Raw genomic sequence first — 14,425 nt, 5'->3', positions numbered from 1 at the left:
TTTCCTCTTATTTCTATTAAAAAATAAATCTATAAGCAGCATATAGTGTTTTTTATTTTTCATTCCCCCCCCCTGTGTTTTTTATTTATTTTTTTCTTCCTGCTACTGTGTAACACCCTGTTATTTGTTTTGCAGTAATTTGATCACTTAGCATGTCTCACTGCTTTGGTGTGTCAGGTAATGTCCCTCTGCGGTGGTGTCCTGACCACTCCTGTCTGTGGACCTGGTTATACATGCTTTTCATTCGTGCGTATGTGTGTGTGTCTGTGTGTTACACTTAACAGAAACTGATCAGGGCAAAGGGTCAAAAGGTCACAGGCACAACTGTGGTAACATCTTTTTAAAAAATGTTTTTTTAATTTTTTTATTTTTTAAAAGTATCTGACCATTTTTCCTCCAATGAGGGCACGTGTGTTTCACTTGCTGAAAGCTATACCATATTCACATAACTAATTCTTTTGAAAATTTTCTGAACAAGGCAGGTTGAACCGGTTGAGAAGCCACATGGTGGTAATTTAGTGTGGGGAATTCACTGCTGAAATTTGTTTTCATGTGACTCAGCTGTGACAATGAAGGGATAACAGTGGACTGGCCTGTTGTTTTAGGGCTTTGTGTCCTTTCCTCGTCCTTTGATGTCTCTGCAGTGTTGGTCTGCTCCATACTTGGCCTTGAAACCTTGTAGATCCAACCTCCTCCTTAGGGACCTCTGGACATTGATAGAAAACTCCTGTAGGACGTCTGCATCAGACTCCCTTTATCTAGCGCCGTTGGCTGAGATCCTGTCCCCATTACCTGGTGGCCATTCCTCTTTGTGTCCGTGTGTGTGTGCTCACGCACGTGAGTGAGTGCAGAACCATCACACGTGCAAACTCCCACCTCATCCTGAAAGTGTGCAAGTCCTGTGTCAAAAAAAAATGAATAGTAGATGGTCAGTGATGTTGAGTTGATCATTGTAAGTCTTAGCGGTTAAGGTACCATACTGAAGGAATCTGTTCTCTCTCCAGGCTCCGGGAAAAGTGCCAGCACCCCCCAGGTCCTGCTGTGTGGTCCAGGTAAAGTGTTTCAGCTCCTCCACTGCTTTGCTACACACCTCATGCTTCACACACATTTCTGTTTGTTTTTTTTTTTTTTTTTTTGCATGTGTGTGAGTGAGAGGGTGTTGGTTTGCTGCGAGGTGAGGTGGCAGCAGTTGCACACACAAAGTAGGCCATCTCTCAGTGGAGCGGGCTGCTGCACACATCACTCGGATGCGCTACTTTTCATCCTCATCTGTTGGCTTTTTTCCTTGCCACACACCAGTAAGGAAACACTGACTACTTCCTTTCCTTCATACGGTTTCCTCCTCCAATGGTCAACTCCTTGTCCCCCACAAATGGGGCTGTTCTGGTTCTAGATCCTCCAAAGAAGCAGAAGACAGAAGATGTGGTGATATTCTGATCGCAGCACTAACACAGAGGATGTGATTAAGCCGCAGTGGCTCTATTCCTGCTCTCCTTCTTGCCTTTACAGTATTTGTGTACCGTGACTCTTGGCAAATAACTGGTCCCACATGTCTGTGTCACATGCCTGCTGCCTGCTTGCGGTCACGCGGTACACTGGAGCCTACGGCCCGTCTGTAAACAAATGGCCTCCGCTCCGGAACAGTCTGGGAAACGATTAGTCTTTACAGTTAGACTGTATGGACAGTGTGGCATTGCTATCTTACCTAAACAGCATAAGACCTTTTGGGTGTTTTCATTGTGTAAACATCTGGTTACTGGCATTACATCACCAGCTGGTAGCGTAGTGGGTAGAGCTGTCCTCTTGGACCCTCACGGTTTAGGTTCGAATCCCCCTGCTATAAGACCTTTCCTACCCTGAAATGGTCCACTGAAAATGACCCAGGTTTGTAACAGGGTAACTTAACATTGCAAGACGCTTTAGAGAAAATCATCAACTTAATAATACTTGATAAAGTGTATTGTAAAAAGTCCAGATTTCTACTGTGTTTTTGGCCACAAGCGGTTGCTAACTGATTGTGCATTGGAACTGGACTGTAATTACAATGGGTCTTCGACTTACAAGAAGGTTCTCAGAATGGAACCCTGTTGTAAATTGACTTCGCCATAGCTCTCATACACAGTACCTCGAGACTGTGTTATATGAAACATAAGAATATATAAACAATTAACATGCATGGATGCTCTGTTTTATAATAGGGGTTTGTTATATTTTTTCACTAATTTCACACATAGTTATTTATTAACAGAAACAATGTTAGTAGTGTATTACAATAATAATAATAATAATAATAATAATCATTAATATTTAATACTAATGCAAAAAGCAGTACAACATTTTCATTCTGCACCATTATTTTCACTTTAATCTGTTTTATTTTGGGTCTTTTCTTTACTGCACCACTATATTTATGATTCTGACCATTGTGAATAAAAAGCTTCAATGGAATCACAAACAAAATATTTAGTCCTTTTAATAAGATACAATTTGCTGATAGTCAATAGGAAATATGGTGGGGTGCAGCAGCGTGGGCACTTAAGTGTTGTTGTACAGCAAATGGAGCGTCGTCCTTAGACATTACGACCAGATTTTGAAATCTCGGTCTAATATATTAAGGTCAATGGGACAGACATTGTAAGTTTGGTTGGTTGTAAGTAATTTATGCTGCAACCTGAAGACCACCTGTATGTTCTTCGTTGGCTTAGTGGGGTTAGTTAGTGGACAGGAGAGGAGGACTCCTGGGGACAAAATGTGGGCCTCATTGCTCATGTGGCAGGAGGCCCAGTTAAGGTGGCCTTGTCCCTGTGGTGCTTCATCATGTCGTTTTCAGCGTGGGTCCTCTGCGTTTGCCCCTAGATGCCTACACCCCTGAGACTTGCAGGAAGACAGCTGCAAGCACACTGGCACTGACCAACGGTACGCTATCAGCCCGAAGCCAGCCGAATGGATTGGACCAGGCGCAGGCGCTGTCCCAGAGAAGGAAGGTGCTCAAGGCCCCCACTTTGGCAGAGCTGGACACCTCTGACTCGGAGGTGTGTGTGTGTGTGTGTGTGTGTGTGTGTGTGTGTGTATGTCACCATGTCTATGTGAGACTGCTTAGACTGCTCCAACAGTCAGAGGGCTTGATAAACTCCTGGATCTATTCCAGAAGAGGGTGGGGCAGTGAGCTCAGGGTGTCGGCTGAGAATTGAAGTGTCAGCAGAGTTGAGTTTCTTAATTGCTTTGGTTTCTCATCCCTTCAGATTTCTTAGTAGCGGTTTGTGTGTTTTCTGTTTACCAGCTTGTTGTAATGTGGTTTTGTACCTACAGGAGGAGATTACAGGTCGCAAGTCAGCCAGCAGCTCTAGCATCTCCACCTCCTTGATGGATGACACTTCCCCAGAGTCTGCTGTGGGCAAAAAAAGTGCGTCGTATTTGCACACACAGACACCCTGTCACACCTGAAGTCCCCTATGGGGAAAATGAGTGTGTCTATCTACACACACCCACCCCGCCCATGTTTGAAGACTCCAGACACGTAGACAGATGTACAGAGCACATGCTGTGAATGCGTTACCTGCAGAGATTGATGCTTGTCATCTCTTCTTTCTTCAAGCTCCACCCATGTTCCTGCCTATCTCCTCGACTCCGCAGCCAGAGAGACGTCAGGCACAGCAGAGGAGGCACTCCATTGAGAAGGAGACCCCCACCAACGTGCGCCAGTTCATCCCGCCTTCCCGGCAGAGCTCCAAGTCCCTCGTATGTAGCTATGGGATACACACACACACACACACACACACACACACACACACACACACACCTTTCCGGGCCTTGCTTCCATAGTCGGGTCTCCACACCATGTGTGTATTTGTTTGTTTGTATGTACAGTATATGTGTCCTTGTGGATGCCGTGGTGTCCGTCATTAGGCTTGAGGTCGGTGAAGCAGCAGTTCCTGCTTTGAAGATGTAGTTGTCACCCGTTATGCTGGAGTACAGTAGCATGATACGCTGCATTTGTGGACAGCTGTGGAGACTGATCAGCTGTCCTCCAGTAACCGTAATATTGCCATAACCTAAACCTGCATCTCCTATAAAAATTTTTTTTATTTCAAATGTCCTTTTTTTGCTTTTTGCTGCAGCTGCCGTCGGATGTGAACAGGAAGGTAAACGCTTCATACTACATGCGCTTTTTTTGCCCTGTTGTCGGACAACATAATTAGGAATGTCAGATACTGGATAAATGAATTGGCGTCAGGCAGAAAAACGAATGTTCTCTAGTTGTACAGTCCATCCTCAGAACAATGGGCCATATGGGGTGAGGCAGTGTCCATTGCTTCAAAAATCCATTGTTCCCAACTTTTCGTATTTTCATTTACTGTGTGTGTGTGTGTGTGTGTGTGTGTGTGTGTGTATATGTATAATATATATATATAAATAAATAAACAAACTTATGTACAGTGCTGCTTGGAAGTATGTGAACCCTATCAGAATGGTAATTATTCTTTGATTAAAATCTAAACTTTTAAAATAAACTTATACAATGAATAAATTATGATTTACACATCTAATTCAACTTACCTACTTGGTTTAATCAATACAACTTGGGGTTCACCTATTGTTGCACCTGCTCTGCTTTTGTGTTGCTACTGTGCTGTTGACTTCCTCTAAAGGAGCATATGGAATTGATCATTACACACCTATTATGTCACATGAGAAACACTGATTCTCTTTAAATAAACTAAAGGAACACAAGGGGTTCACATACTTTCAGGCAGCACTGTACAATGTATACACAGTGTTTTGTTATATGAAAATGTAAATAAATATGCATATATGTATGTTCCTGATATAAAAAATTGTGTAAATTTGGGGGGGAAAAAGAATAAAAACCCACAATGGCTAACTCTTTTGCTGTTAAACACATGCCAATGAGCGCCTGCTTTACTAACTTTGAGAGAGGGAGGCACTAAGCCTTGGTGATAGGTGATGTTGGGCTTGCTCTGATTGGTTGGAACACGAGCTTTGATAGGTTGATGTACGTGGCTCTTCTGAATATGTTTTGCAAATGTTTGTCTAAACACAAGTATATGAACATCTGTATGTATGGGTGTATTTATCAGTTTTTAATGTTTTAATGCCTACTTTTCAAAACTTAAAATTCCAGCATTTATCCATTGTTCCCCTCATCTGTTGTTCTGTGGATGGACTGTAATAGTAGTTGTAGTTCACCTCTACATACAGTGGATAATTAATAGCCATGTCAGGTTTTCTGTATGATTGCTGCTGTAGTGCTTTAGGTTTATTAAAATGGACCTTTAGATATAATCTGAGTACGATATGCTGTACAGTGCCCTTCTCACTGTTAATGTATTCATTCAAACAAATGATCTGGAAATTAACTGTTGAATAGTGTAGACACGCTTGTGCTGGATTTCCAGTTATTCTCAATCTGCTGTCTCCAGACAGCCAGCTACTCAACTGGAAGTGCTCTGGAAGTTGAGTTTCTCTGGTGGGGGCTTTATACGTGGAGTAACTGGCTGTTTGGAGACATGCTATTTTTCTAAAATGAGAAGTTTTCCTCACTGAGGTGGAGCTAGCATCCTGGCCAGTTGCTGGGTTCAGGCTGCTGACACTGAGTTCTCTGTGTTTTCTCTCGTGGTACCACCTCGCGTGCCTTAAATCAAGCAACAGAACATGGGGTTAGCTGTGCTACTCTCTGTCTCTTTCGTTCTCTCTTGGGTTAAGAACATGAAAACACATCTCATGTGAGACTGCATGAGTTGATTATTTTTATTAAGTGCCCCCTTTGTGTTATATTTTTCAGTTCTTGCTCAAATTGACCTCAAAACATCACTGTGAGAACAGTGCTGCAGGAACTGTAGTTTGAAGGTGATTGATCAACGGAGGGCCAGAATTGTTCATTGGCAAACAAACTAGTTTGATCCAGGCCATAATACCAGTTTTTTGTGTGTCTTTGTGTGTGTCTCTGTGTGATTTGAATGTGACAAATATAATCTCAGTTAAAAATGAAACAGGACAGGTTCCTCCATATTGACATCCGTGATTCAAAAAAAGATTTGCTCTGTCTTCCTGAGTTTTCACACACTGCCTGTGTATCCCGATTGATGTTCACCAGGCCCAGCTAAACATATCTTGAGATACCTTACTTTGAGTTATACGATCAAGATCCCATCTCCTGCTGTAGTACCTTTGACCAAGATAACATACCTTGTTGTCATACGTTAAAGGCCCTGTTGTATAAATAAGGAATTAGTGTAAGATGCTTTGGTCAAAAAGTGCCAGCTAAGGTAATACTTTTTTTTTTTTTTTTTACATTTATTAATTTAGCTGATGCCTTTCTCCAAAGCAACTTTGTTTTAAGCTGCTTACAATTTACCTGTTTATACAGCTAGGTAATTTTTACTGGAGCAATTTAGGGTGAATGCCTTGCCCAAGGGTCCTACAGCACCATACGGGATTCAAACCTGGAACTTTCAGATCTGAACGCAGTGGTTCTATTAACTATATCATTGTCTGAATCCCATAAATGTGCAATTAATTATCCACTTTTACAGCTGGGTAATAAAACAAAAATTATCGTACATTCATTCGTCAAAATGCTTTTCTTTGAAGAAACTTATAATTATGAGGAAGCAGAGGTACATTGACCTTTTAAAGGCATCTGTTCTGCTACAGTTTAGTTGGCAGTCTCTCTGTCCTGTAGCTTTATTCAGTATATTGAAGCTCGATTTAAGAAACCTCTGGTGCAGAATTGCTGGAAAAGCACATGATCTTCAAGAGTTTCTGCCTTCAGCTCGCAGACCTGGCAACTGAACAGGAACTAAAGCACAAAGAGATTTTGGGGGGGTGAAGGAGGAATGGAGGTTATTGTAACCAGGAGACTGTATGTTGCAGGAGGAGTTCTGCTACCCAGTGGAGTGCCTGGCTCTTACTGTGGAGGAGGTGATGCACATCAGACAGGTGCTGGTGAAGGCCGAGCTGGAGAAGTACCAGCAGTACAGGGATGTGTATAATTCACTGAAGAAGGGCAAAGTGAGTATAACTGACTGGACGGTACCTTGTGTCGCAGTCCAGGCCCAGGTGATGAGTTAACAAAGGCACATGTGCAGTATGCAAGTTTTCCTGGTGTAGAGTATCGCTGAAGATTTGAGCTCATGAGGTTTGCAAAGTCTTGAAAGATACAGATGGAAATTTTATGGCTGTAAGTATGACTGTAACAACTGGGTGGGACTTTGTGTGTGATCACAAACCTTGGCTAGTCTTAACATAGCTGTCCTCTCCACCCTGGCAGCTCTGCTTCTCATGCCGGACCAAGAGGTTCTCCTTCTTCACCTGGTCTTACACCTGCCAGTTCTGCAAAAGGTAAAGAGCTTATAACTGGAGCTTGTCAACGTCCTTCAGAGCTTTAGCGGATTTGGATCAGAGGGCAATAGTTGCTAAATCCAGAGGAAGGGGAAACACAGTCCACGTGCATTCAGTGTTTTGAAGTCATTGCCTGTTGTAATCTGAAGTACTGTTGCCCCAGTGAAATCTGATTAGCGCCTTTCAGAAAAAAAATCTTTAAAGCTCAGTGTAATTCTCTTTCTTTGTCCACTGTTTTGTTTAACAACATAACAGCGCAGCTCACAGCAACATATGAGTTTAAAAAAAAAAAAAAAAAGGTCCAATTACTAGTCCGTCCACGAACAAAGGTGAGGGTTACGATATTTAACGATGTGACCACGCAGCCATGTCTAAGAAGTTGCAGAAGGGTGTCCAGACATTTCAAAATTCACCTGATTCGTCATGCAGATCAAATGTTCATTTTTCAAGTGGAAGAAACCTAATTACTTTGGTTTTCCAAATATTTGGTATAGGGGAACATCAGATGTGGACCACAGAAATAAAATAAATATCATTGAGAATTATATTTCTTATTGCTAGAAGAATGTCCTAAGTGATAATTGAGATCGTGTCTAATTGTTTATTGGCCCTGAAACATTTCCCCAGCTATGCTTACACCACTAAAAGCCCAAATAGGCAGTTAAATGGATTCAGTCAACAGAGTAAGATGAATCAGGTGATTCGCTGCAGAACTGAAACAACAACCCGCTGGGCAGAGCTGTCCATCTGCTAAGCGAGTAGTGTTTAGAAGAGGCTCCTGGCCAAAGTTGTTGTTGCCCACGAATGACTATCAAAGACACTGATGCCACTTCTTGCTCCTTTTTCCCTTCAGACCTGTGTGTTCGCAGTGCTGTAAAAAGGTAGGTCTCACCCCTACTGACCTGTCTGCATGTCTGGGGTTTGACCCCCCCCCCCGGGTGCTGATGTTCTGCCTCTCTGCCACAGATGAGGCTTCCTTCGAAGCCGTATGCCAGCCTGCCCATCTACTCCCTGGGCCCCAGCACAACGCCCAAAGAACCCCCAGCAAAGCCTGAGAAGAGCTCCAGCAGCCGGCACAGCCTGCACCGCACAGTCTCGAGGTACGATACCTCCCACCCCTCTGTGGTGCCCCCCATGTTTACTGCACTTTTTTCATGGGCCCAAGAACTCCTTCCAGACAGAGCCAGACCACATGATCAGCTTTATTTAGTGTTTTCAAGAATATGGTATCAAAACATCCAAAACAGAGTATTTTGAGTAATAATAAGGCTAGCCTTTGCTTTTTGGGGGCCTTAAAACAGAAGTTAATTTGCACCCCCAGTGTAAGCAGTAGTGCAATATCTTTTTAAATTGACTTCATGTAATTATAGCACACAAACCTGTAGTGTCTGTGTATACTGTAAATAAAAACTTCTTGTTTGCTCTGTTAAGTTTTCTTGGATGCACTAAGAGTGGACAGAATAGTTTTTTCCAATAAAATAACTACTTTAATGATACCAAAATATAAAGTTACAAAAACTGTGTAGCTTGACAACTACATTTCAACAAAGTGGAAACATGTCAGTAATGTTGCTATGCTTGCAAGAACAACACTTAATGAATATTTACAAATAACAATAAAAGTATAAATAATAGAAATTAAACACTGTAACCTGAATTCTGGCTAAGTGCAAAGATAAAGTGAACAATAACAATGAAAATGATAGTTATTCATATGTTTCACCCCTAATGTCATTTTGACTTTTAAATCTCAAACAACCTCCATTTTCATTCCATTCACAAAAACAGACTCTTAGCCTTTCCAAAAAAATTCCCTTTTTTATGGAATATTTGAATAACTGCAAGACCCACATTGAGTAACTGAGAAATATCTTGATCCTGACTGGGGACATTTTTAATAAGTTCCAAATAGTCCAGATCTCTTGTCCAGACTGGTGAGTGTGTCCAACCCCTCCAGGCTGTCCAGGCACGGCTCTAGATCATCACGGGACGAGCTGGAACTCCCTAAGGAGCTCACCGAGGACTGGAGCACCATGGAGGTGTGTGTGGACTGCAAGAAGTTCATCTCGGAGATCATCTCCTCCAGCAAGCACAGCCTGTCTCTGGCCACCAAGCGCACCCGGCTGAAGCGCAAGACCCACTCTCTCTACGTGTCCTCTCCTCGTGCGCTGGACTACCGCCCCTCCGAGAGGACTATCAGCGAGGTGTAGAGGCTCCTGGCTGCTCCACTTCCTGTCAAGGAGATGGCTTCCAACAGCGCCCATCAAAGGCTCTAGATCCCTGCCAGTCGGCCTGCGTTTTTGTGATTCTTTTTCTGTCTGTCTCTTGGTGACATCACAGATGGCAACAGGCACGCTCTTGTTCTTCACATCGCTGTGTAGTTGGCTGAGGGTGGCTGAAGCAGGATAGGTGAAGGGTCCATTCCATTTCTATGTGCTCTACTGGCCATGTGGCCATTCTTCCACGGTCATGTCGTATGGGCCGTAACCCTTACACCCCTCCTTATGCATCTCACATACAGCACAACGGGAGGACTAGCTGATGCAGTGCGCAATGAGAGGCTTGACAGATGTCAGACTGCTCGCTCAGGAAAAGTGAGAGGATCTACTCAGGGCTGCAGGGGGTGTGGCCACTGGCTGTTTGTCAACAGGACAGCCAATGAGCACATGGTGGCAGCAGCAGCCTTACAGTTACGAGCACTGGAAATGAACAGGTTACAATGAAGATAGATGTGTGCTTATGCACGCGCTTATGTTTTTATTATTTGATGAATGGGTAGAATTTAGAGTTGGGTTCTACCCAAAGATGGGATTTCAGACTGTGTCATCCTTGTTTTTTTTCCTAAGCCCAGTGAATGTTGACTTTAACATGCAAATGCTTTTGTCTTTGTCCAAAAGTTTGGTTGAAATTCACAAATCAAATTTTAAATTGATAATTTTGATTGTTTTGACCAGCAGTCGTATTTTGAAATCGCACAAGCACAGTCCTTGGCTTTTTGTGTAGGTTTTTATAAGCAAAGTTGTCATTGTTTGTTTTTTGTTTGTCTGAGGAGTTGAGAGGATTGAGGGAGGAGACGAAACTGGTTTTTATTATTGCCCTTTTTATTACTCAATCAGAAGGTTTGTCCAGTGCCAAAATAGTTCAGTGGGATGCGTTTTATACCTGTAAATATATAACAGTGACGTTCAGTAATGTCTCCAAAGGGAGCAACAGACTTCTGTGCTCAGCAATACAGACAGAGCACATGTGACAGTATAATGTAATATAATAAAACATATTATAATATTCCTGTATATGCAAACTGTTACTTGTTTGTAGTTTCTGACCTGTTGGGATATCTGATAATTCAACAAGAATATCTTTGCTATTATTATTGCTATTATTCTATTACTTGTATTATTTTTTTGTGATGTAACTTCCTACTAAACTAGCACTGGAATAGCACTTTTGCATTTACATTATTTTAATTTAATCCCTTTTTTTTTTCTAAATTTCCATTTATGCCTGGCATGAGTTTGACCAGAGGTGATATGTACTCAAGAGGCCTGTTTATCACAAACAGATTGTAAGATCTGTGTATGGCACTTATGGCGTAGGAGCTGTGCTGCTGAATGTCCTACAGATGGGCTAAATGCATTATTTATTTATTTTTTAAAAATATTGGCACAATGTCTGTTCTTTGCTGCACAGTTGTTTCAGTTTTTAATGAGAATTTTTCCTCTCTCTCATATTAAAATGCAATAAGGCTTCTGCATTATGTGAACAGTGGCTGTCCTATTTTCGGTAGCTGGTGCGTTTGCACTTTGAAGCTTAGAACCACATTCACTTAAACTTCCCATCTTTCCATATCTGCTGTTTTCTGTTTATGGTTTTTTCTGCAGCTTTGCGTTGCCTGAAACGATATGTATAGTAGGAATGTATTAATTTTAACTATAAATCTGAGAATCATATCTGGAACTTTTTTGTGTTTACTAATATTTCTCCTTTACGTGCAAGTATTCCCACATTGGGAGAGGTGTATTTTTTATTTTTTTTTTGTTTTGTGGTACTTACTCAGTTTCAGCTTACTTTGGGGAATTTTATCCAATGATATGTTGTTTTACCTGGCTGCTGTGTTTTTTTTTTCTCCCCCCCCCTTTGCTGACTTGAGTAATATTTTATCATGTACTTATTTTTTCATCGTTTACCACTACTTTCAGCTACAGTGAGTAAACAAAAGTGTGATTAGTGAAATGTATTAGTGGGAGTCATGGGGGATATTTGACCAGATGAGGAGGTACAGGTGATTTATAGTTATACATCACATTGTGATGATTTGCAGTATGAAATACTTGTCTCTAGCTATAGAGAAAGTGACCCAAAGTATCTGAATGTGCAGTTAAGACAAGCAAATAAAAGGCAGGAAACAGTTTCTCAAGGTTCATTGCCATGGGAACATTAGTCCACCAACATTAGTCTTCAAGTATTGAAAACATTACTTTAGGAAAACCTGTCTGTGTCTCTGTGATGCTCGGCTCATCATGTACTTTAATAGTTGGAATGTTGAGTTAATTAGTAAATAAGGCAATGAGGTACATTTGTAGAAAAGGTCACAGTTCTAGTAACAAGAGTGGGGTGAAGCTCAGCATCAGCACCACTGAGACTTAGTGTTTTTAACTTGCTTGGAGGGAGGATGGACACCCCCCCCATGCAAAATGAAATTTCACTTCCCTATTTTTCTGTATCTAATATAATTATGGAAGTTAAACAGACCTTGTTTTCAAAAGTATTTTTTTCCAATTTTTTTTTCTTTCTTTTTTTATAAAAGTCCTGTATGATTGCTCCTGTCCTGGGTGTCCCCCTCCTCCTCCAGCCTTGCGCCCTGTGTTGCTGGGTTAGGGTCCGGTTCACTGCGACCCCGCTTGGGACAAGCGGTTTCAGACTCTCTCTCTCTCTCTGCGTGTGTGTGCGCGCGCGCGCGCCGTCCAGCCCGTGACGTGAGGCCTCTGTGGTTGAGGTGCTGTTTGATCTTCAGCTCAGTGCTCATGGTTGGTGCCTCTGCTTGGGATGACCACTGCAAATTACACAGCAGTGAAAGCAGCACAGCTGGGGGGTGTGTCCCTCTGCCTTAAATCTGCAGTGGCACATTGAACAGAAGCAGCATATGAGCACGATGGTCCTGGATCACCGTGTTCCTTTGGACATGGGCATTCGTTCATTTAGGAGACACTTTTACTCTAAAGTGCTGTACAACTCTGAGAATCACACGTCTGCATTCTTTGTTTACACTGAGTAGGGGGTTGGTCGGGCACTGTTGAAACCAGCTTGCATTAGAGGGGTAGCTGCATATAGAAGTGATTGTGCAGTTTTTAAATCCAGTAACATTGCATGAATAGCAGCATATAGAATTGATAAATACAAAGGTAACTGACAGACAGAGAATGTAAAACAGATTTATCAAGTGGACAGGAGATCCAGAGAAAATGAAGTTGTCTGAAAGAGGTGTTGAGCCCTTGAAGTTGAGAAGGATTCAGCAGTTCTGAGAAAACATCTATAAAGTCTGCGTTCAGAAACAGTCGTCTTTTCTGTTTCAGGAATAGTTCCCCACGCTACCCTTTTTTACCCTTCTGCCTTGTGTCTCAGCGGTACGGCTACTGCATACGGAGGCGATGATGGCTCTAAGGTCTTTCCAGCCTCTGTGTGAGCATCGCAGTCCGTGTGTCACCTTCATTCCTATACAGTGAGCAGAAACCGGTGGTGATTTTTAAACCAACAAAGTGTTTCAGAAATGGTGTCCCGGGCTCTTTGTTGCAGTTGACATTCAGACCTACTTGCTTTTGCTTTCTTTATTTTTTGAGAACTTTGTTTTTTTGTAAATGTCGTATGTAGCACCAACGTTTTTTTGCTGGGGACTGATCCTGACTGCAGCCTGTGGAACATGAATGTATCTTGGATATGAGTTGTGTTCCCCTTTCATTTTCAATTATTCTCTTCAGCTGCCATATGGCTTTTCATCAGTCCCGGGGGAAATGCAGCAGTCATGCCGGCGTGCAGTTTCATATCTCCTATAAATAAATACCCTCCTGGGGGGCTTAACTCTTGAGAAAATTAATCTCATACAAGGTTTAATTATCAGGCAATTTTCTTTGAAGCAACTTGCCTTGTTACATTACCATTTAGCTAGCACTTCCTTCCAAAGCAACTTTGAATATTAATCTATTTAAAATTATTTACCCATTCATACAGCCAGGTAAGTACCTTGCTCAAAGGTACTGCATTTGGAGGAGAGTCTTGAATCTGCATCCTGCAGGGCCAGAGGCAGCAACTCTGACCACTGGACTCTACCAGCTTGGCCTGGGAGTGTTGATCCTCTTACAGTGATTCACCGTTTTAGGCAGTAGGGAAGTTTTTACTGTAGGTACTCTACTGTACCTCGATCAAGGTTATGTCAAGAGTTGGATTTGTACCTCAGCCAGGCAGCAGTTCTTGCCACTGTGCCACCTGCTGTCCCCCCTCTGAAAGGTGCTGGTGCTGAAAGCAGTATCAAAATGGAATGGCATGAGATATTTTGCTGAAAAGAGCTCAAATCACATGTTGTCTGAAACCGCTTGTCCCAAGCAGGGTGGCAGCAAACTGGAGCCTTAGCCGGCAACATAGGATGCAGGGCTCGAGGGGGAGGGGACCTGAGGGGACCCACCCCGGACAGGATGCCAGTCCATGGCAGGGCACCCCAAGCAGGACTCGAACTCCAGGCTCACCAGAGAGGAGGACCTGGTCAAACCCCCTGCACTACTGCACCCCCTTAGCTCAAATCAGCAAAACTAAATATTAAGATGTGATATTTTAAAAATACTTTTTTATGCTGGGAGTGATTTTAGTATCTCCTACTGGCAAAATTTATTATTCTGTGAAGCCATGAGATTTGTGTCCAGTTGCTCTACATGCAACAGAATGAAAGTTTAAAAAAAAAAAAAAAGAAAAAAATATTATGGTGGGGGGTTACATTATATTTATTAATGTCTTAAGATATGGTTTAATGGAAAGACCCATATAGGGTGTCCCCTGCCTCACACCCTGTGCTCAG

The 14,425-nt window shown here is 42.3% G+C and overlaps 1 protein-coding gene across 2 annotated transcripts in view; it reads left to right on the top strand.

Moving 5' to 3' along the window:
- LOC108919250 (protein spire homolog 1-like) overlaps positions 1-11,402 on the top strand; it is a 35,932-nt gene extending 24,530 nt beyond the window's left edge. The window contains exons 9-18 of one of the 2 annotated variants that reach the window (XM_018727114.2): positions 1,005-1,052; positions 2,857-3,032; positions 3,310-3,403; positions 3,596-3,738; positions 4,119-4,142; positions 6,895-7,032; positions 7,292-7,362; positions 8,216-8,243; positions 8,329-8,462; positions 9,320-11,402. In XM_018727114.2, the coding sequence (XP_018582630.2) occupies positions 1,005-1,052; positions 2,857-3,032; positions 3,310-3,403; positions 3,596-3,738; positions 4,119-4,142; positions 6,895-7,032; positions 7,292-7,362; positions 8,216-8,243; positions 8,329-8,462; positions 9,320-9,572 (1,109 nt within the window). In that variant the 3' untranslated portion in view covers positions 9,573-11,402. The remainder of the gene's footprint in view (positions 1-1,004; positions 1,053-2,856; positions 3,033-3,309; positions 3,404-3,595; positions 3,739-4,118; positions 4,143-6,894; positions 7,033-7,291; positions 7,363-8,215; positions 8,244-8,328; positions 8,463-9,319) is intronic. The other variant, XM_029248039.1, reaches the window with a different exon arrangement.
- Positions 11,403-14,425: the final 3,023 nt, after the last annotated feature.

The sequence above is a fragment of the Scleropages formosus genome, chromosome 23, assembly GCF_900964775.1.
Source record: "Scleropages formosus chromosome 23, fSclFor1.1, whole genome shotgun sequence".
NCBI classification, from domain to species: domain Eukaryota; kingdom Metazoa; phylum Chordata; class Actinopteri; order Osteoglossiformes; family Osteoglossidae; genus Scleropages; species Scleropages formosus.
Note: the sequence above shows the minus strand (reverse complement) of the source record. Positions and strands in the feature narration are given on the sequence as shown.